The sequence below is a fragment of the Silurus meridionalis genome, chromosome 7, assembly GCF_014805685.1.
Source record: "Silurus meridionalis isolate SWU-2019-XX chromosome 7, ASM1480568v1, whole genome shotgun sequence".
Classification (NCBI taxonomy): domain Eukaryota; kingdom Metazoa; phylum Chordata; class Actinopteri; order Siluriformes; family Siluridae; genus Silurus; species Silurus meridionalis.
Window position 1 is genome coordinate 13,226,838 of NC_060890.1, and position 21,216 is coordinate 13,248,053.

A 21,216-nucleotide genomic window follows, 5' to 3' on the forward strand; every position below is an offset into this window, starting at 1 on the left:
TTCTTTCATTAGCACTAAAAATACCATTCAAATGCAACATGGCTTCAACCCTAGAATAAATGAGTGAGTCGTCATCCATCCATCCATCCATCCATATTTTGGTTACTGTCATACTGGACAAGGTCTACTCCAATCTCCTTCTGGGAGTTCCCAAATAACTCATACACACATTTACACCGTGGGCCAAGTTAGTAAAACTAATACAACCTGTAGAGACCGACAAAAATGCAAAGAAACCTACACACAGCATCTCAAGCTCAAATTGAAGTGCGAAACCGCAACACATACCACCATCAGCATAATAAATATTGATAATAGGAAATCTCTGGGTGCCGGCTTATCCGTGATTTAGAAGGAGAAGAAATCCTGCAAAGGCAAAATTACAATGCTTCAGGGATTTAAAACGAATTCTGGACATTTGCCTTATAAAGTTTGTCCAACAGCAGGGCCAACTGTGGCGCGAGGGGCGGCACGGGACCAAGTTTGAAACTGTACAAAGTACAGCAGCCAAAGCTAGGATCAGTCCACTGAGAACTGATGCACACAGAAAGTCATGCGGGTTTTTTTTTTCTTTGTTTTCTTTAATCAAAAACAAAGTCTTACGACGTAGTTTCACTAAAGTAATCTGCTAGAAGTATGTGTACAACTGAAAAAATACACGACATCATAATTTTTCTGAAGGAACATCAAATGCCAAAGTTCTAATTAGCTTTCTCGCAAAGAATCTGGCAGATTGATTATAAAATGGGCTCAGTCAGTTATTTAAAAAAAGAAATAAAAAATGCTGACTGTCAGAGAGGACAGGTCAATCTCATTGGTGCAGAATTGTATTTGATATTGATCTGGTAGTGTTACCACATCAGTGTGTACGCTCTGCATTGATTTGTTACACTGCACCCTGACCACCCACTGCCATTCAAGAGCCTGTCTCAGTGTGTGTGGCCTTTTGCATTAAGAGACCTTTTTGCAGTAAGTCAAGTGCAAGAACCTTGAAGCCAAGGTTTAAAACCCAGTAAGAACGTCTGTCTTAAAATGTTTCCTGATGAAGGAATTAATGAAGTGAATCATAAAACTTGGACAGTTTTGTGTCTGATTCTTAGTGCAGATCGGACTGGTGAAGATGTGACTCCCTACCAGCTCTCTACCTGTACACTACTATATTTTGTAAACAAATTGCCACTGCTGGGCCGTTGAGCAAAGCCCTTAACCCTCAAATTCTCAGGTGTATTTCAGAGTTGATTGTAAGTTGCTCTGGATAAGATGCTATTAACGTAAATGTAAAAGAGAATATCTGAAGATCAAATCAGCAGTCTCAAAACAGTCACCAGTAGACATTACAAGTTTGTCTCAATAATGAAGGTTTCAAAACAAGTCATTTTCACTGTAGTGTTTTGCACATTAGGAGACAGCATCTTGTAACGCTGGTTTGTACCACTAGATCATTTCTCAGCTTCTCACAGTTGAACCTGAAATGGAAATTCTAACACATTCTGTACGGTATTTGATGTTATAGTAGAGAGCGCAGAGATTTCCATTGTACCGCCTGTTTACTGTGCATGTATGTGACAAAGGCTTTAATCTTCGATGCTGAACAACTGAAGGTAAATAAAAACCCTTTTTGAATGCATGCAGATTTGTGTCTTTTTCATTTTCTCATGAATATCAGTGTTCTCAAACCCACCACATCAGCACAAAGACATCCGCGCTAATTTCCGACTGCAAGGAGAACGTGCGAGTTATATTTAATACTGAGCGAGAGAAAGAGAGAGAGAGAGAGAGAGAGAGAGAGCGAGAGCGAGAGAAAGAGAGAGAGAAAACGTGTGGTTTTCTTGGCCTGAGGTTTGCTGATGTCCTTGAGAGTCTCTAATAATGTATAGTCCTATCTTAAAGATAGGCTTTTGCCCAAGAAACTTTATTCAAGTGCTTCATTTTTCAGAATAGCATGGCCTAGGAAAAAAAAATGAATGCATGCCCTTAACAGCTTTTCCTCCCAACTTCACTGGCACAATGTGTTTTAGTTTTTTTCCTTAATTGATCCAGGACCAGTGTATTCTTCATGCAGATAAAGCGATGGAACTGAATGAAATGCACTTGGGTTGCATCGATACCATTTTTTTCCCCTTAGACCAAAACTACACGGTATTTTATAATTTACAGACACCAAACTTGAAATCTTATTTAGAAGCCAAACAGATGGAACGGTATTTTAGAATGGAATTGAATGAAGTGTTCACATAAAATGCCTGGTGTGATTTCGTGTTTGGGAATGAATCGATCTGGGGCTTCATGGAACATGCGATTTAGCCGTGTTAACAAATTGATTTTTTTAAATGAAGTGCGATCGCAAGGGACGAAGATGAACTTAAATCGAATTTGACTGTGATAGGGAAGAGTGGGTTTGGCTCTGCTTTTGAAAAGTGCTTTGGTACAACTAAATTGAAAGGAAGTTTTATTGTCTTCATTGCAAACAGTGCAATTCCAAGTCCCTCAGAAAAATGTCATAAAAGAAAAGACTACAGAATACAACGCAAAATGTCTGTTTTCCAGCAGAAATGCGATTCCAGCCAGATACATTAATCGGGGGGATTCTGTGATGATTGCGTTTAGCCAGTCAATACGCTGCACTATTTTAAGCTCCACCCATATATTAGGGCTATGAATAAGCTGTGACATCTGCTGGAAACGGGTTATTAACCTGCTGCGCTCCCATAATCATGCCCTAATACAGCATGTACGGTAATTAATGCATTTATTTGATGCACGTAAACACTGATGATGTAAATGAGCCTATATTGAATCATCCACATGCTTAAAGCATCCAACACAAGGAAGTGTGTGTGCCATTAATATATCTCGCACAGAACAGTCGCTCCTCCTGTTCCGAGGTGACATTTAGAGCAGACGTCTCTCAACTCGCTTGAAAGGGCCATGCCACCATCTGTGCTCACAGCAACATCTAAACAACCGGCAGCACCCGGCTCACGCAGGTCACTCACTCACCCATAGCTGCAGTCTCACCTCTGGAAGGTCATGTTTACAACAATTCATGTTTAAAGACTAGCCTTTCAGTCTTAGCAGTGTTGAGGTTTGGACTTCAGTTAACAGAAAATACACTGTGCAATATTTTTGTAACTTTTCTTTCTTCAAAAGTTTGTTTGTCACGACATTGTGAGCTCACCAGATTATTAAATAAAACTCTTAACCTGTAGAAACTGAGCAAACCGACCCAATGAACAAATCCATTAAACTAACTAGTACATATAAGTGCAGCGATCACTAGGGTCCAAACACTCTGTAAATGGCAAAGTCATTTCATGAAAGGACCAGGGGTGGACAGTAATGAAGTAAATGTAGTTTGTTGGTGTACTTCACTCAAGTATTTCCATTCGGGGAGACTTTTAACTTCACTACATTTTAAACTCAAATATCTTACTTTTTACATTTTGCAAAATCAGTCGTTCCTTTTAATAGATGAGTGAATAAAATCTTAACTGGTCAAACACGCAACAAGCCACCAATGAACTGGTTTTGATTGCCGCATGGTGGTATCTACTTACATGAGCGTCAGTTCAGCGTCAGTTCAACAGCAAGCAGGACATTTTGAAGAAACTCCTGACTCTAACTTGCCACAGCACCCGTGGCCTTAATTGCATGATTATGTAGCTGAAAAGAACGCTTTTGGCTCATGAGGATTTTAACAAAAATCAATCAGTGTTTGACTCGTTTATATCGTTCTATTAATAGACTGGTGTGCGAACAGTAACAGTGTCTTTTCACATAAACTTGTTGAGTTGATAAAGCAAAGAGTCTTATAATAATAGGAACATTATAGCCCTAGTAAATCATACAACCCGAATTCTGGGGACTTTTTTTTTTTTATTTGAATAAAATGAAAACTAAAAGACTTTCACATCACATGAGCCAATATTTTATTCACAATAGAACATAGAGAACATTACAAATGTTTAAACTGAGAAATTTGACACTTTTAGGCATAAAATTGAGCTCATTACAAATTAGTTTTCTGCTACAGGTCTCAAAAAAGTTGGCTCAGGGGCGTGTTTACCATGGTGTAGCATCTCCTCTTCTTTTCTAAACAGTTTGAACACATCTGGGCATGGAGGTTATGAGTTTCTGAAATTTTGATGTTAGAATTTGGTCCCATTCTTTTTTGATATAGTTTTCCATCTACTGAAGAGTTCGTGGTCTACTTTGGCTTTTTTTTGTTTGTTTAATGATGCGCCAAATGTTCTCTATAGGTGAAAGATTTGGAGTGCATCTAGGCCAATTCAGCACCCGGACTCTTCTACTACAAAGCCATGCTGTTGTAATAGCTGCAGTATGTGGTTTTACCTCATCCTGCTGAAATACACAAGGATTTCCCTGAAATAGACGTCATCTGGAGGGAAGCACATGTTGGTCTAAAACCTTTATATACCTTTCAGCATTCATGGTGCCTTCCGAAACATGTAAGCTGCCCATACCGTATGCACTTATGCACCCCCATAGCATCAGAGATGCTGGCTTTTGAACCGAATGCTGATACCACGCTGGAAGATCCCCCTCCTCTTTAGCCCAGAGGACACGGCAGCCATGATTTACAACAAGAATGTCAAATTTGGACACTTTTCCACTTTAAAACAGTGTATTTCAAATTAGCCTCAGCCCACAGGACACGACAGCACTTCTGAACTATGTTTACATATGACTTCCTTTTTGCATAATAGAGCTTTAGTTGGCATCTGCAGATGGCACGGCGGATTGTGTTTACAGACAGCGGTGTCTGGAAGTTCTCCTGTTCCCATTTAAGTAATGTCAATGACACAATGATGCCGATGAGTGATGCAGTGTTGTCTCAGGGCCCGAAGACCACGGGCTTCCAACAAAGGTCTTTGGCCTCGTCCCTTACGCACCGAGATTTCTCCAAGCTCTCTGAATCTTTTGATGATTTTATGTACTGTAGATGATGAGATTTGCAAAGACGTTGCAATTTGTCATTGTTTTTAAAGTATTCCATAATCTTTTTACGCACTCGTTCACAGATTGGAACGTCTCTGCCCATCTTTCTTCTTCTGAGAGACTCTGCCTCTCTAAGAAATCCCTTTTATAGCTGATCATGTTACAGACCTGATGTTAATTAACTTAATTAATTGCTAGATGTTCTTCCAGATGAATATTTAAAAAAATCTCTGGCTTTTCCTGCCCTTTATTGCCCCGTGCCAACTTTTTTGAGACCTGAATCAGACATCAAATTTGAAATGAGGTAATTTTGTGCATCAAAGTGTAAAATGTCTCAGTTTAAAAATGCATGTTCTCTATGTTCTATTGTGAATACAATTTTGGCTCATGTGATGACACTTTTCTTTTGATTTTATTAAAAAAAAAAAAAAAAGGTTCCAACATTTCTGGATTTTTTTGGTTTGTAGTACTTTGGACACTTGAGTACATTTGAAGGCAAATACTTTTGTACTTTTACTCAAGTGAAAGTTTAAAGGGAGCACTTTTACTAAAGGCAAGGGTGAGACCATTGCCCAGTCCCTTTTCTTTATTAAAGCTCAAATAGCAAATATACAAGAGAAAATAAGACGGGTCTCTTACAATAAAAAAGAAATTTATTTATTTATTTATTTATTAAATTATTTATGTTTCACAGACCCCTCATTTAGACCCATGGCTCTAGCGGCCCTGAAACCAGAGATAACATTTGCAAATAAATCTTGCAGGACACACACTGATATTAATTAAAAAAAAAAAACACTACATCTACATCTGCTGAACATTTCACTCCACAGCTCTAGTTTGATGTGTTGCACTATGAGGCTGAGCAACAAAACATTTCAATAGAGCCTCCTGTCACAAACATCCTCATCACCTGACACCTACATACAGTGTCAATGTGTGTCTGGATTCAAAACAGCTGTGGCAGGATCTCTGAAAAGGCAGATATAGCCACACTTGTCCTGTAAGATGCAGAAAATGTAACTCTCGTCACTTCAGCATTAGACCTGAGGTGTAAGCAGTTTAAATACGACACGATAGAAACATATACAGCTTTTTTATATATTCATTCTTTCATTCAGCTTACACTGACCAAAGACGTGTATTTAAGACCAGTGTCAGATTATGGTTCTACTGCTGTTTGCTGAAAACACAATAGTTCAGAGCTTCTTCAATGAGACATGCATCACGATAGGACAGGATCTTTCCCTGTGGCAATAAAGGAAATGGAAAAAGCTACAGAAAGCTGAATGTCTCGCTGGTATATTTCTGTTCTTGTGACCCTTGAGCCAGTCTTTTTTCACACACAGTCCCAGGTCTAGATGTATTCTAAAAGAACCTGAATATGATAAATAGCTTGGATGTGCTAGTATTCATATTTATTTGCTACATTTATTCTACAATAGCATATTGTTCAAAATATACAATTGGTTTTCTTAGTGAATATTTATATTTTATGACTGATGGTCATTTCAAGGTGAAATAAAAATCTACAAATACAAGTAATTAAAAAAAAAATAATAATAATAATAAAAAAGAAAAAGGTCTGCTCTTGATAAACAAGATAAAGGCTTTTAATGGCACATAATTGTGCCTGTCCTCCCTGAAATGTTGCTGTAACAAACCATGCTATTAAGATGTCACTTTCTAAGAAGGTAAAATGAAAATTTGGACAACAAGGACAACAGTTGCCTTGTTTACAGACGATCGATGATTTGGAGCAGCAAAATAATTATATTTCACAGACAGATAAGAACGCAAGTCTGTGAAAAAAAAAGGTTGTGTTATTAGCATAATAAAAAATACGTTGATTCTCTCCCCCCCAACGCCCCCCACCGCCCCCTCCGTGACAACTCGGAATGTGACAGCAGGACACAGCAATGACAAAACAAATACTGTTCGGATATACTGCGTTTTCATTTAGACAGACAGACTGTGAAGCTGTGGACACTGCAGGATTCATTTTGACTGAGCTTTAGAGCTATAGACTATGAAAAAGAAACCAACTCATCACCTGCTGGAGTGTCAGCTCAGTGTCAGGCAAGGACATCAAACTACCACAGGGGCTACCCCGCTAGAAAACCAGAGGTAAATCCTATTCTCAGCGATAAGCCTAAAGCCAAAAACTACAGCTGCAGAACAACAGAGGCTGCAGTGAGTCTCCTAAAACCCACAGAGCTATAAACCGACAGTCATGCAATTCCAAACTACTCCGAATTAAAACTACATGACTATACAAAATTCAATACAATAAACCCAATAGAGTTTATATTTGTTTAAAGTTATTAATTCCTAAACGATTCACGATCACCAGTTCCTTTTTTCCGTTCCACATTAAGTCCCTATTTGCACTTATAATAAGATGTTCCACTGAGATTTGTAGAGAATTTGTGGAGATTTGTTCTCATTTAGCAACAAGGGTGTTAGTTAAGGCAGGTACTGATGTAGGGTGAGGAGGCCTGGGGTGCAGTCAGCGTTCAAATTCAACCTGTAGGTGTTCAACAGAGTAGGTGTCAGAGCTCTACAGCAGGCCACTCAAAATCTTCCACTCCAGGCCATGAAAATGAGATCTTCAGGGATCTGGCTTTGTACACAGGGACGCTGTCATGCTGGAAGAAGTTTGAGTCTCTGAGCACAAGTGGAGGGAAAATTGTATTCATCCGCATTCAGAGACTAAATAATTGTGTGCCTCCAAATGTGAGGAAGAAGAGTGGAATAGTCAGGTGTCCCAATATTTTTGTATAATCGGGACATGTAATAAAAAAAATTTAATATTTCATCAGTGGAAGGTGCAGGTGTATTATAGTAGTCCTTGTTTGTTTGTTTGTTTTTTGTTTTTTTTTTAAGTCAATATACATGTGTTACCTCTGGATCCAACTTGTCTTTTTTTGGTCTCATTTTTAATCTGAACATGTTTGACGTTTTCCATCCATCCTTCCTTCTGCTCTATTTTGCATGTATACAGAGAACAACGAGCTTATTTATCTGATTACATTAATTCAAACATGTTTTTGCACACATTAATGGTGCTGCTTTTGTTCTACCCTCTGCTGTGTTGTGTTTTATACATTCGTTATAAACGATTATATGTGCAGTGTGTAAGTATGCAAGTAAGCTGCGTGAAGCAGTTCGGTTCATTAATGCGGTTTTCAAAATGTTCTCATTAAGTTTGCTATTTATGTGGATGTTTAAATGTACATCTAACATTTAATGTTAAAAAGTCAGCAAATGCTGTAAAACATTTCAAACCATTATTAGGCAAAACACAGCTTTCTTTACTTAATAAACCTGTGATATTCCCAACCACGGTGCGCCTTGACAACAAAGTCCCAGCAAGATGAACAGGCAAAGGAATGAGCCAAGAAAGGTCACACGCACAAGTTCACATAAAAAGAACGCTGCGTTCATCTTGTTATACGAATGATGTCATTTGACAAATGAACACGTGAAAGCGGATGTTTTCATTTTTGCCTTTTGTTAGCGTCACGTGAGACGTATATTCAGGAGCGAGCATATGATTCTGAAGGTCCACTGATTAAACACAAATACCATGTTGATTTAATGTCACTTCATAAACACAAAACGAAAACTCGGAAGTGAAATGAACAGATTGACGAGAAGGGGTTTTCAAGTTGATTCGGTGTCACTGTTTATCTGAAACATTTTCTAGCACTGCACCATATGACAAAAACGTGCCCCGGGGGAAAGACATTATAGATACAATGGCATTTCATAGCGCAAGAGGCATTGTGGCCATTTACTCTGTTGAGAAGGAGTAGCAGTACCATCTCCTTTATACACTAGACAAGACAAACAGTTTGTGGAAACCTGACTATAAGATTTGCATGTACATCCCATTTCACATTTAGTCTCCGTTTGTTGCTATAATAAAAAGCTCTACTCTTCTCGGAAGAGGTTCCACTAGACTTCCTTAAGTTCTTACATAATGCAATTGAAATGATCTTATTGGAAAGGTGCAAAAATACTAGCAGCGTACAGTGTAAACAATGGCACACATTTGGAGGCACAATATTGTGTATGTTGTTTTGGGGTGAAACCACAAATAAGTGCTACAGAGCTTTGACCTTGAACACCCTTGAGATGTTTAAATAAGCAAATGCGTATTACAATCGGGTGTCTGCAAACCTTTAGCGTATATTTGTGCCAATCATAAGATATCCATTTGTTTTCTGAATTCTACTATCTTTCATTTTATTTCTGCAGAAGAAATATTTATTTTTGCTTTACTCACAAATGTCAGTTCATATAATACACTGAGCGAAAAAAAAAAGGTAAGCGATTAATTAAAGCCACCTTGAAATGAGGCAGTGGCTGGATTTCGCAGTAATGTAACTGCTCACCGCAACGGATTGACAATAATAAGTCACTTCCTGGGTTTATAGGTAAGATGTCCTCTGAATAAACTCCAAGCTGAGGGTCTCTTCGTTGTTTCGCCTGTTTGAACTCGCAGACTGAAGCGTTATCAGGAGAACCTTTGCATGAAGGAAAATTTCGAAACACATCCTGCTCTTGCATCACGCATCGTTTTTATGGTCAGACAGTAGCCGAGACAAACGAGGCACAACAGAGGGCCAAGAGGAGACAGCAGAAAGTCGAGGTGGCCAAGTATTAACCACGCGCTAAAGAACAAGGCCCATAAATAACCGCTGGTTAGAAGCAGAGAGAAGCATAAACACATGCGATAATGGATCTGCACTAAAACACTACTGCAATTTGCACAGGCCAAATGACTTTCACGACCTTGACGAGTGATTCATGGGAAAATGAAAAAATGATGGGCACTTCATCTTGACTCTTTCTTGATCAAAACTTAGACAAACAGAGAGCAAGAAAATAAATCTTCGGAAGCAGGCATTTCCCCCCCTGAGTGTCTCTGCTTAAGCTTTTCAATCATTTCAAATTAAAAGATAAATTTTTTTTCTTTCTTTTTTTTTGAGGATGCTGGAGGGCAGAAACAAACAGATGATCTGAACAGGGGAAGTGGAGTGTTAAAGCGAGTGGAATGCTAATGGCTGAAGCCCATCTGCCCACATTAGGCCTTATTGGTTTTAATTCTTTAGATGAATATGGTTCTGGATCACTGCAGTCATCAGTCATGTTTATCTTCACATGTCAATTAGCAAAAGAGCACAACAGATCAACCGATGATTACCAATGCCAGCTCCAGCCTACCGAACGCACAAACACAGCTCCATGGGCTATGATAGTAACTACTGAATCAGAGAGCATGACACTGACCACTGTGAAGGTGCCGTACGCTACCTTGCAACCGCAATGGGTTGGTTTGTGTTTGAACATGTCTTGAAGAAAGGCATGTTTATTGCACGTTACAGCATCACACACTCAGCTTTCAAAAGCCAGCGCATGCTGCAGACGTCTGCTGTCCTCCCTCTCACCAGTCACCGCTGCTTTAGATGTGTCCTGTCAGCTAACTGGTTCCCAGAACCTCTAATTAAGACGATGAGCGTCGCGTACCTCAGGACGAAGCGGCGCAATGATATTGCTGACGTCGTCATTTTAATTGTATACGCGAGCTCCACAATTATTGACTTTATGACATTGTTGGGGCGCATTTGATGAAATGGGATGTTCTCCTCTCCGATACTTTGTGACTATATCTCTGAACGTGATGTGTATGAAAAGTGTACATGAGAAATAAATTATGTAGAAGGTACCTCTCTCCGTCTCGAGGCCCAGCACGTCTGCTTGATCTTCCACACCACTGCAGCCACCAGCAGCAACGAGAGAAAACAGCTACAGGACAAAAATACTCAATATTAGATAAATGTAGGGGATATTTCTCACACACACCATGCACATAATAAAAACAACATCCAGGTAAGCTGCATTCGAACAACTTCTGCCACGTCTTTCTGTTTTCGCTCATTCATGTGTCAAATTTATAAATACTACAAGTAAACAACCATATTTATCAGGAACAAACAAAGGTTTAATAAACATGTAATTAATTACCTACGATAGAGTCACAAGACACATTCTATAGGTCATGGAGAGAAAGTTGTATGAATGAAAGTATTTATTTTCCCTATACGTTATTCTCCGCTTCAGATATTCCACCAAGATTAAGATCATCTGAACACTGAGATACGCTATATTGCTACATACATGTGCTTTCTGAGCATCGCATTCCACATTTAGTCCCAATTTCCTCTTATAATTCCCTCCACTCTTCTGGGATGATGTTCAGCTAAATTTTTGATTTAGTGGAGATTTGTGCTCATTCAGACACGAGGGTGTTAGTAAAGTCCGGTAGTGACGTAGGTGATGTGAGGAAGCCTGGGGTGAAATCGGTGTTCCAATTCATCCCCAAGGTTCCTCAATAGGGTTGAGGTCAGAGCTCTATAGCAGGAGATCTTCCAATCCAACCCATATCTTCATGGAGCTGGATTTGTGCACAGGAGCAGTGAAGTAAAGATTTCATAGTACTGCATCCAAAAACATCCTGTACAATTGCGTACCTTCAGCTTTGCGATAGCAGCTTGGGGAAAAAACACATGTCCCAATACTTATGTAGTGTAGTTATCAATCGTTGATATCTTTTGGAGCCTTAAACATGTCGAGGGTTACAATCTCACTGGCTTGCAAGATTCTGTTTTTAAAAGTTGCGAAGAATTTCGCTTGAAAGCAGTTTGTAGGCAGGCAAATTTCCCATGCATTTACTTATCGGCTTTCGGCAGACGCCCTTATCCAGAGCGACTTACAGAAGTGCTTTGAAGTCTCCATCATTGTAATGCTGGTTCATTAGGACGCAGACTAAGAATACAATCAGCCTAAAACTTTTTTTGGGAAGAGAAAATAGAATCGCTGGAAGAGCGGTTTGAAGACCGCCGGACACTCGGCTGTTCGGACACCAAGTGGAAATTTATTGCGCCGAGAAGGTCCCAGGATGGAGAAGAGTCTCAAAGCATATGTTCCTAGTACCCTGAGAAATGGTGAAGCAATGGTTGAGAAACAGTGGGAGAATGGTGCAGTGTGAGGTGAGAAGTGCTAGGAGGGCAAGGCCTTTAATTTATTGATGAAAATACCACTAGTACAGAGAGTGTTGTGTGCACAGCAGAAATACACAATATGGCCAAAGGTTTATAGACACCTTACAATCACACCAACAGATTTTCTTTCTGGATGTACATTTCCAGATTTTCACACTTCTAGGAAGGCTTTTCCATCAGATTTTGGAGTGCAGCTCTGTGGATTTGTGCTCATTCAGTTCATCAGGAGGCTCAGGCACTGACGTCAGGTGAGTAGGTCTGGGTGCAATCGGTGTTCCTGTTCATTCCAAAGATGTTTGATGTGGGCTGAGATTAGGGCTTTCACTCCTAGTTTCGAAAACTATGCCCTTTATGGAGCTCGCTTTGTGCACAGGATCATTGCGATGCTCGAACATGTGTGTGCCTCTAAGCTCCAGCGAAGTGAAATTATAACCCTACAGCAGGCGGAGACATTCAGTACAGTCGAATGCGTGTTTCTATCACAACCAAAGCTGCTTAAGTGATGATCACTATTCTGGTCATTACACAATGCAAACAAGGGAACAAATGAATGAAAGGAAACTGTTGCTAATGCACTACAGGATCTACAGGGCTTTTTAAGATGTGGAAAAACCCATTTTCACAAATGAACATGAAACCATGCAGAGAATAGTTGATCATCAATTATTATAATATAAAATGTCCCAGCTATAAATTTGTACCACAAAGACCCCTAAACCCCCACGGATCTGTAGGTGCCTGAGATCAAGCGACGCATCCTGAAGGTCCCAGTCAACAGTTAAACCAAGTGATGCGCTTCAAAAAGCAACTCCTCAAAAGCGAGCAACAGTAAAGGAGCTGAGAAACGCAGACAAATTGGTTTTTGGCCTCTGTATTTGTGGAGATATGTGAGCATTCGTAAACATCTCTGAGTAAAAATTAATTCATGGTCCGTATAGGAAAAGGGAAAAGGAGGAGCTCGAATGATGAAATCCCTTTAATGCTTTCAAACGCACGGCATCTCAGGCTCGTTTGAAGATAATGCTGAACTGGAGACGAAGGAAAAGAAAGAAAACTTGAATGGCTCAATTAAGTAACGGCGCGAGAGAAATCCCTCTTTATATCTGTCCCTTTTCATCCTCCGCTTTTTAAACAGCAAACAGGATTTAATCCCCTTTACAGTTGCACCTGGAATCAGAATTAATCAAAGAAATACCACAATTAAAAAGTTCTCTCTCTTCTAACTGCTGCGGATGTGGGAGAATCTGGGAAACTTCCGCGCACGAGGGCTGGGGAGAGTATAAACCAGGGAGGATGGAGAGCAGAAAGAGAAACCTGATCACCTCTGAGGAAAGAGTTCAGGATCATGCTTTAGCCAGTAATGTGACAGAATCACCAGATCACAACAAACATGAGCAACAGAAAAGCAGCAGCGGGTGACAAATTGGTGTGTTTCGCCATGGGGTCCGTCATCTTTTTTTAATTTGTTACACTGGTAGAAATTACAATGTCCTATTATCAAAGTCATTATATTTATAATTGACTTCTTATAGTTATTTACTGGTCACTTTAAGGAAAAAAGAAGAGTTTAATCCTTACTTGTTTACACCGTGCCCTTTGGGTAACTGGCTCATAGGTGGAACATCACTAAATATAAACATGGTCGAATACGTCTAGAAAAACACGTTCGGAGGTGGACTGGGACGCAAATAACTACATCATCTTCGCAGTGTGAACACAAATGCACCCCAACACTATACTAATACAAGTACAGGAACACCCGACTCCTCCACTGTTACCATAAAGTCAGAGGCACAGGATGTGGTGCAAATAGAGATCTGTTGCACTAATGTAATAAGAAAAGATAAGATAAACCTTCATTCGTCCCACAGTGGGGAAATGTCTCTGGTTCAGCAGCAAAGAAAATGTATATATAAATAAATTTATATAAATATATAAAAGTATAGAGACATAATATACAGTGGAACCCGGTTATCTCGCCCTCGGATACCTCGACAACCCTATTATGGTTGAACCCTGATATCTCGTGGCGGAAGTGGCGGAAAAATCAAGCCTTACAGATGCTACAGGTGATGTATTGTACACTGGTAAATCTCTGCTGTTATTTAGTGCTAGTGTTCGTAGTGTTAGTAGGGGCGCGGCGCGGCTTTGGGAAGAAAAGAGCAGCCGTTGAGAGAGTGCCGTGGGAAGGCACGCATCGAAACGCATGCGCGATAACAACGACCGCCGTGAACCAACATATACCACCAATAACGGACAGTGAGAGTGTGGAAGTTTAAATAGGAGCTGGTGATGATGATAAACGAGCACCATATGTGCGCGATTGAAGCCGGAGCTTCAGAGAAAGCGGCGAAAGCACCTGACACGCTGAAGGGGCGAAGGGGCGTGGCAGGTGGATTCCTGACAGATAAACATGTACTGTATGTATTTTTATAGCATGCCTTCATCAAACAAATCACGGCAACGCTGGTGTGTAAAAAAACCCTTCAAAAACACGTGCATGCACATTCTCATTTATTAACGCACATCATGTATATAAAGAAATTTTAAGCACGTTAATATATTGCCGCCATTTTGATTTTCGTTTATCTCGATCATCGATTACCTCAATGCTTTTTGGCGACCCCCTAGGACATCGACATAACCGGGTTCCACTGTAGTATACAGTATACAGTATATATATATATATATATATATATATATATATATATATATATATATATATACACACACACACACACACACACACACACACATACAACACAATGTATAAATACAAAAAGAAGAAAAAAAAGAGACCACGAGTAAGTAGTTACGCTATCAGCCATATTGCACACAGGTAATATTGCACAGTTTTTGAATAACTGTTATTGCACGTGTGTTGTTTAAAATACTTTGTTATTGTAATAAAACAACACGTGTGCAATAACAGTCATAATGATGCTATTATAACCACAGAGATGAAAGCAGATGCTTTTTATACCTCTTTTTTATTCTCTCTCTCATCACCAGACTACACAATTAAAACTTATTACTATTTTTATAACAACTCGTAAAAGTACACAAGATATGATTCACAGAAGATTTCTGCCTAAAAATAAATGGAGCAGAAGGCAAAAGACTGATGTAAGAAATGTGTGACATTCCTCCTCCAGCGGAAACCTAGAGGTCACTGAAAACGCATTTGGAAGGCCAGGGGTGAGGCCTGTTAAAGCCAGGACCTAACTTCTAAATAAACAAGAAACTGAACTCAATGTGGAAATCCAGAAATAAAGCGCATATATGAATATCCTGAATATTATTGTACAAATGTAAATAATGAGCCCCATATTTAAATAGTTGGACTATGATAAGAAAAAAAAGATATTTTCATGAGGGGCTCAATGGAGTTTATTGAACACAGAAAATATAAATAAATAAATTCCTGTTCGCAAAAAAAAAAAAAAAAAAAAGCTCGAGAGTCTCCGCACTGGATCATTAGTGAAATTCATCTTGCAGTGACCTCCATTTTTACTTCTGCAGCCTTATTTTACCCATAAACCCCCATCTCTTCATCGCAAATATGCATCTTCAAAGAAATATCGATGCGGCTTTTTCTGCTCTCATGCACAACATTCTGAAATCCCTGCACAGTCATAAACCTTTAGTAATAAAGGCTCATTATATCCATGTTGTAGGGATGAAATTAGAAAGCTTTATGGGAACAAGTAATAAATAGTTTAATGAATTATGATATAAAACTAAAAACGTGGACGTTTTGCTGCATAGCTCGGAGATAAATTAATAGAAAAGATAGTTTCATGGTTCTAGTCTCGGAGCCAGAATAAGTTTAAAAGAAATAAAAAACCGAAACCTTTATCGCCCTCAGCTTTTGTGTCACGGGAGTAGCACTGAACAGAGAACATCAGTTACTGAGGCGGTTGAGTGCTAAGCCATAACCTCAGACTCCATTCGAGCATGTGTTAAAAAAAAAAAAAAAGAAAGAAAAAAAGAAAAAGATTCAATACTAGAAATGCCAGCGGCAGTGGTACAAAGCAAAGCAATGCAACGCTAAGTAAGAGCAGGTTTCTATGCAAGAAAAGAGAAACCAGGAAAAGAACAAGTCTGCAGCATCATACCCTGATAGGAAAGTGCTCTTGAACTCAGAAGCCTCGACAACACGAGCTGAGCGACAAACACAGACAAATGGCTCTAGAAACTGAACTAATGCATTAACTAACAGAAATGACTAAGTGACTGTTAAAAAGCCATCCCGACAGGAAAATGGAGCTCACCCTGTTAAACACTGGCTAATTTCAGGTTATAAAATGTCTGAGTCGTAATTAAAACAGCACATTTTCATTAGAGGCGCTCTCTTAATGCTCGAGTGCTGTCTTTGGGTAAGCGGTAAAATTATAATCACTAAAAATAAATAATTACATTTTATACATTTAATAGGTACTTGCGAATCAGTGTAAGAGGTCATCTGACAGACGGTAAAAGGCATCGTATAAAGTAATACTCAGCTATTGTTTTGGATTGTAGCTGCGTAGGCTGGAAGAAAACCAGACAAAAAAAAAAAGGGAACAGTAGGTGTGTGTATAGCGAGCAGAAAAAAAAAGTGATTGATGACACAAACACTTGCTTATTGTCGTCAGCACTGGAAAGATGTTTAGTTGACGTGGTCTCTCCGTCCAGCATTCACTTTTTTATTAACTGCTTTATGCTGCTCAGAACTGTGGTGTAGAATACATTCTGGATTGAAGGTCAAGTCATGTCAGGGTTCCCCACACAAGCATGCACACACAACTTACTGTATCTAATCCTGATGCTGGAGGACACCAAAGACCCCCTTAGAAACCCCCACATAGGGAAAACATTACAAAACTCTGCACAGGCAGAAACTCGAGCTCAGGACTGAACCGAAAAACCCTGGAGCTGTTAGCCAAAAAGAATCTACCCACTGTATCACCGCACCACCCACTTCCAGGATACGGTATCACTCACACACGCACCACCAATGGATTCAGGCTCGTTCAGATGAAAGCTTGTTATGTGACAAGGTTTGACACACAACCATGTGAAATAGAGCAGATGGAGACAGAAACAGAAAATGTAATCAGACGTGTCCTGTATTCAGAGTAAAATCACGTCATTTTCGATGTGTAACTCGTGACAGCTGGATGAAAGCAAGATTACTTTCAAACACTGTTTGTGTAAAACAAGATAAAAGATATCTGAAAAAATAAACAGAGAGACTGCATTGGCAGTGGGAGGTAAATAATAACCCTGTGTGTGTGTGTGTGTGTGTGTGTGTGTGTGTGTGTGTGTGTGTGTGTGTGTATTCTCTATAACTGCACAGATATAACAGCTGCAAAGGAAATCACAGGTTTATATAAATGCACTTACTCTCCTGTTATCATTTCTATAGTAACAGCTCGGTCACAGGGATGTACAGAATTTAAGTCATTCTTAATTTGACAGTAAAGTGTTTTCCAGCTTAAATCCCTTTATTCCCAATCACAAATTCCTCACCACTTGCCTCCAACAGTTCCTACATGCAATTTGTCATTTCCTGTATTGATACGAGACATAAACGGAAGAAAAAACGTATAGTCGTGGTTTTATCTCATCATGCATACATAAGAAAAAACCTGGAAAAAACTTCCACATATACAGTCCTGATTTCTTTTTTTGTGCATGCTTATCACAATTTAATGCTTCAGATCATCAAACTAATTTAAATATTAGCAAGAGATAACAATTAATGCATATATATAAAATGTTAACGAAGCTGGTGCATCCATCCATATAATTTCTATATGGCGTAACCTACACAGGTTTGTGAAGGAACCTGGAGCTATAAATGAGGAACTTCCTCGTTGGGAAGCCAAACCATTCCAGAGAATTTACACACACTCTGGCACAGAGATGGCAAAAGTACACACATCCTTCACTCAAGTAGAAGTACAGATACTCATGTTAAAGTACTGACTATACTTTTCTACTTAAGTTTAAAGTAAAGTAGTTTGAGCTCTGGCATGTACTTAAGTAAAAAGTAGCCATTACCACTACCTGTTTTAGTGTCACGCTGGTAACTGAACTTCACATTATATGAATATTTTAATATAAAGTATTATACATTTGATCAACTAATGAATGTATACAGCCACTATATAGAACACAAGCAGAGAAAATATAATGATGATGATCAGGTGATCGGTAGTGTCTCTGTTATCAGTCATGTTTACATCGCTGACTCCCTCTGACCTCATCCTCATTGGAAGTGGTAGCTCAGTGGTTAAAGCTCTGGGTTACTGATCAGAAGGTCAGGGGTTCGAGCCCAGTATCACCAAGCTGCCACTCTTGGGCCCTTGAGCATGCCACCAAAGCTGCTACATTTGGGCCCTCGTTTAAAAAAATGTAAGAAGCAGAAAGTAAAGATATTTGTGTAAAAGGTGTAGAGTGAAAATAAAAAGGTCTTTGGGCTTTAAAAATGCCCAAAGAACATGCAAATGTGTACACACTTTTCACACTTATTGAATTTATACTTTCCTACACATTTTTGATTTCAAAATTCAATATCAGATTTTAAGACCATATTTAACATCTGAAATAATGAATTTAAATTCCAACTTTAGCACTGTAGCACTGTATTTCACATGGGGTGCTGTACTGTCATGGCAACTGCTGCCTCACAATATAACAACCAACCACAGCAGTGCAGATCCAGTCTAGCGCCAGTCTTTTGGCAGCGCTGAGAGTCTGCTCCTACCTCTATGAAAAAAACCTTTTGGTCATGTCCACACTAATGCGCTTCGTTTGACAACGCATATTTTTCTCTCTGTTTTGGCCTTTTGTCCCCACAGAGACGGCGTTTTCAGTTAACGAAAACACATTTGAACATGCCATTTTCACGTCGACTTTCGAAAACGATGACACATTTTCAGTCACTGTGTCACCATGATGTTTTAAAGAGCCAGAAAGTATATAAACGGCAGAGGGTAATGACGCAGGTTGAAGCGTCTTACATTTTGCTCATGCACGGTACAGGGACTTAAGTGTTTTCATGCGTTTTAATGTGGAAGAGCAACTTTTGGGAAATGAATAAAAGTAGCCTTTGTTTTAGAAAAGAGATGTTGACAAATTCTTCATTTTATATTTTAGAAAAAATGCAAAGGGCAATAGAATAGAAACTGAAATATTTTTTTATACTCAGTGTTCTTTTTTCTATACTAATCCAGACCTGGAAATCACTCAAATTGAATTCCATACTTCTTCATACTTTTCCAAAATGCGTAGGAACCCTGTAGCGAATTGCGTGTACAACCGTTTTCTCGACACAGCTGGAAATAAATGCTGAACAGTACACCTGCAGTAAGAGGATGCCACACACTCACAAGGCAAAATACAATCAACACCAGTGACTAGCCTCTTGCTATTCTGAACATAGGGTAAGAGGAATAAAACATCATTGGAGGTGGTGGAAAATAAATCCGCTTCGGGGTGCTCACGTCACACCACCATGTCACTGCTTATTTTCCTATAACACACCTGTCATGTTTTATTCCTTGCTTAATTGCATTTTCATTTAAGTGAGCAGACACACGCATTGAAATCCAAGTCCTTGTTTGTTTTGGACACGCTTTAAATGTTAGATTGGGCGATGTGAAGTTGCTAGAGTGCTGAGGACAGTTGGTCAATTGCTTTAGCATCTACCTACTAATCCAGAAAGAACAGGTCATTAGGCGAATCAAGTCGCTGAGGAAATGAGTTAAGGCAGGCTGCTGATTTGGTTCTGATTGATTTAACAAATGAACAGACCTTAGACTTGACCTGCCCTCATCACTGCCAGAACAGAATGGCTCTGGAAGGCAAGGGGGGAGGGGGGTGGGGGGGGAAGTGGTGGTGGTAGACTCACCTGAAAAAAGTCACAAAGAACTGCACCAGGTCCATGATGCTGTTGTGCTGCGAGAAGGCGATCTGTAAAAGGGACGAAGAAAGGTTCAGTTTGGACATGGGCATAAGCATAAGTGTGAAAATAGTTTATGAAACAGTGTCATATGTGCCTGAAGAGATTTTGAAGACCTGATACAGTTCTCAATCCCTAAACGAGGTGCTTGTCACATTTCTGCCATTAACAGCAATTGAAAGATACCAAACTGCATAAACCCTCAGGTAGATTCCTTATAAGTTCCCTGTTGTGGGCTTGTGGTCTAGTGTATCACTGTTATACCAGGATCAGATAGAGAACGAGTGACACTACAAGATAAAAGCTTCTAATTCCACCTGTTTTAATGGACCGCAGTGTGTCGGTTCATAGCTGGAAGGAAGCTTTGAAAATGACTGATGGCCTGGATTAGATTTCGATTGACTATAGAAGAGAGGAAGAAAGTCCAAACCCCTTCAGCTGACTCAAGGTTATGGCTGACAGTAATTGCTATGTTTGTGCAATGTTGTTTGATCTTCAATATGCACGCTTTGGGGTTTTGGGGGTGAGGTTCCCTGGTAGGTTCAAACAAGACGGTTAAGATGTTTAACGGCAAACGCCACCGCTGTATCGACAATAAGCACGGCAGCAGCATTAAATCAGCATCACCACCCTGACAAGCACGATGTCAAACACACACACAGATCACTGGCACAGCATCCCATGAGGCAGGGCGCTAAATTGTCCGGATAAATACCAAGCACAAAAAAAAAAAAAAAAACCCAAAAGAACAAATGGATTCACGTTCCAAATGTAAGTCACCCTGAGCCAGTGGATGAATAATGTAACAATAGTGCTATGGCCAGGCTTTTAAAAGATCTCATTCATTTCATTAGGCACTTGGCCCAGTCACAGTTCCAGTGGGGACGGCGGGGAAAAGTTAACACTCCATTAGGGCCGAGCCATCTCTAGAGCAAACAGACTTGAAAAGAGTGACCAAATTAGAAAAGGGCAGTTACACACTGCAGCCTGCTGCCTGCACCTTTGGGACAGATGTCCAGCAGATGTCACTGGCTGGAGAAAGCAGGTTACGCTTGTGTGATAATGCTCTGCTGCAAGAAAGGTCAGACAGAAACGCCTCGAGGAGAAAAGGCCACGTCGGTTCTATAATTCCACACTGAGGTACATCCTATCAGGAGATAACACTGATTCCACAGGACACCGAGTTCAATGTGCACTCTGTGCTCATTTTGAAAGCACAAATTGTCAAATGGGAAT

The 21,216-nt window shown here is 39.7% G+C and overlaps 1 protein-coding gene across 1 annotated transcript in view; it reads right to left on the minus strand.

Annotated features, from left to right (window-relative positions):
* atrnl1b (attractin-like 1b) overlaps positions 1–21,216 on the minus strand; it is a 101,038-nt gene that overhangs the window by 22,525 nt on the left and 57,297 nt on the right. Inside the window, exons 25-26 of the mRNA XM_046853046.1 lie at positions 19,930–19,991; positions 10,695–10,773 (exon numbers count right to left, since the gene is read on the minus strand). Coding sequence (XP_046709002.1) covers positions 10,695–10,773; positions 19,930–19,991 — 141 coding nt within the window. The remainder of the gene's footprint in view (positions 1–10,694; positions 10,774–19,929; positions 19,992–21,216) is intronic.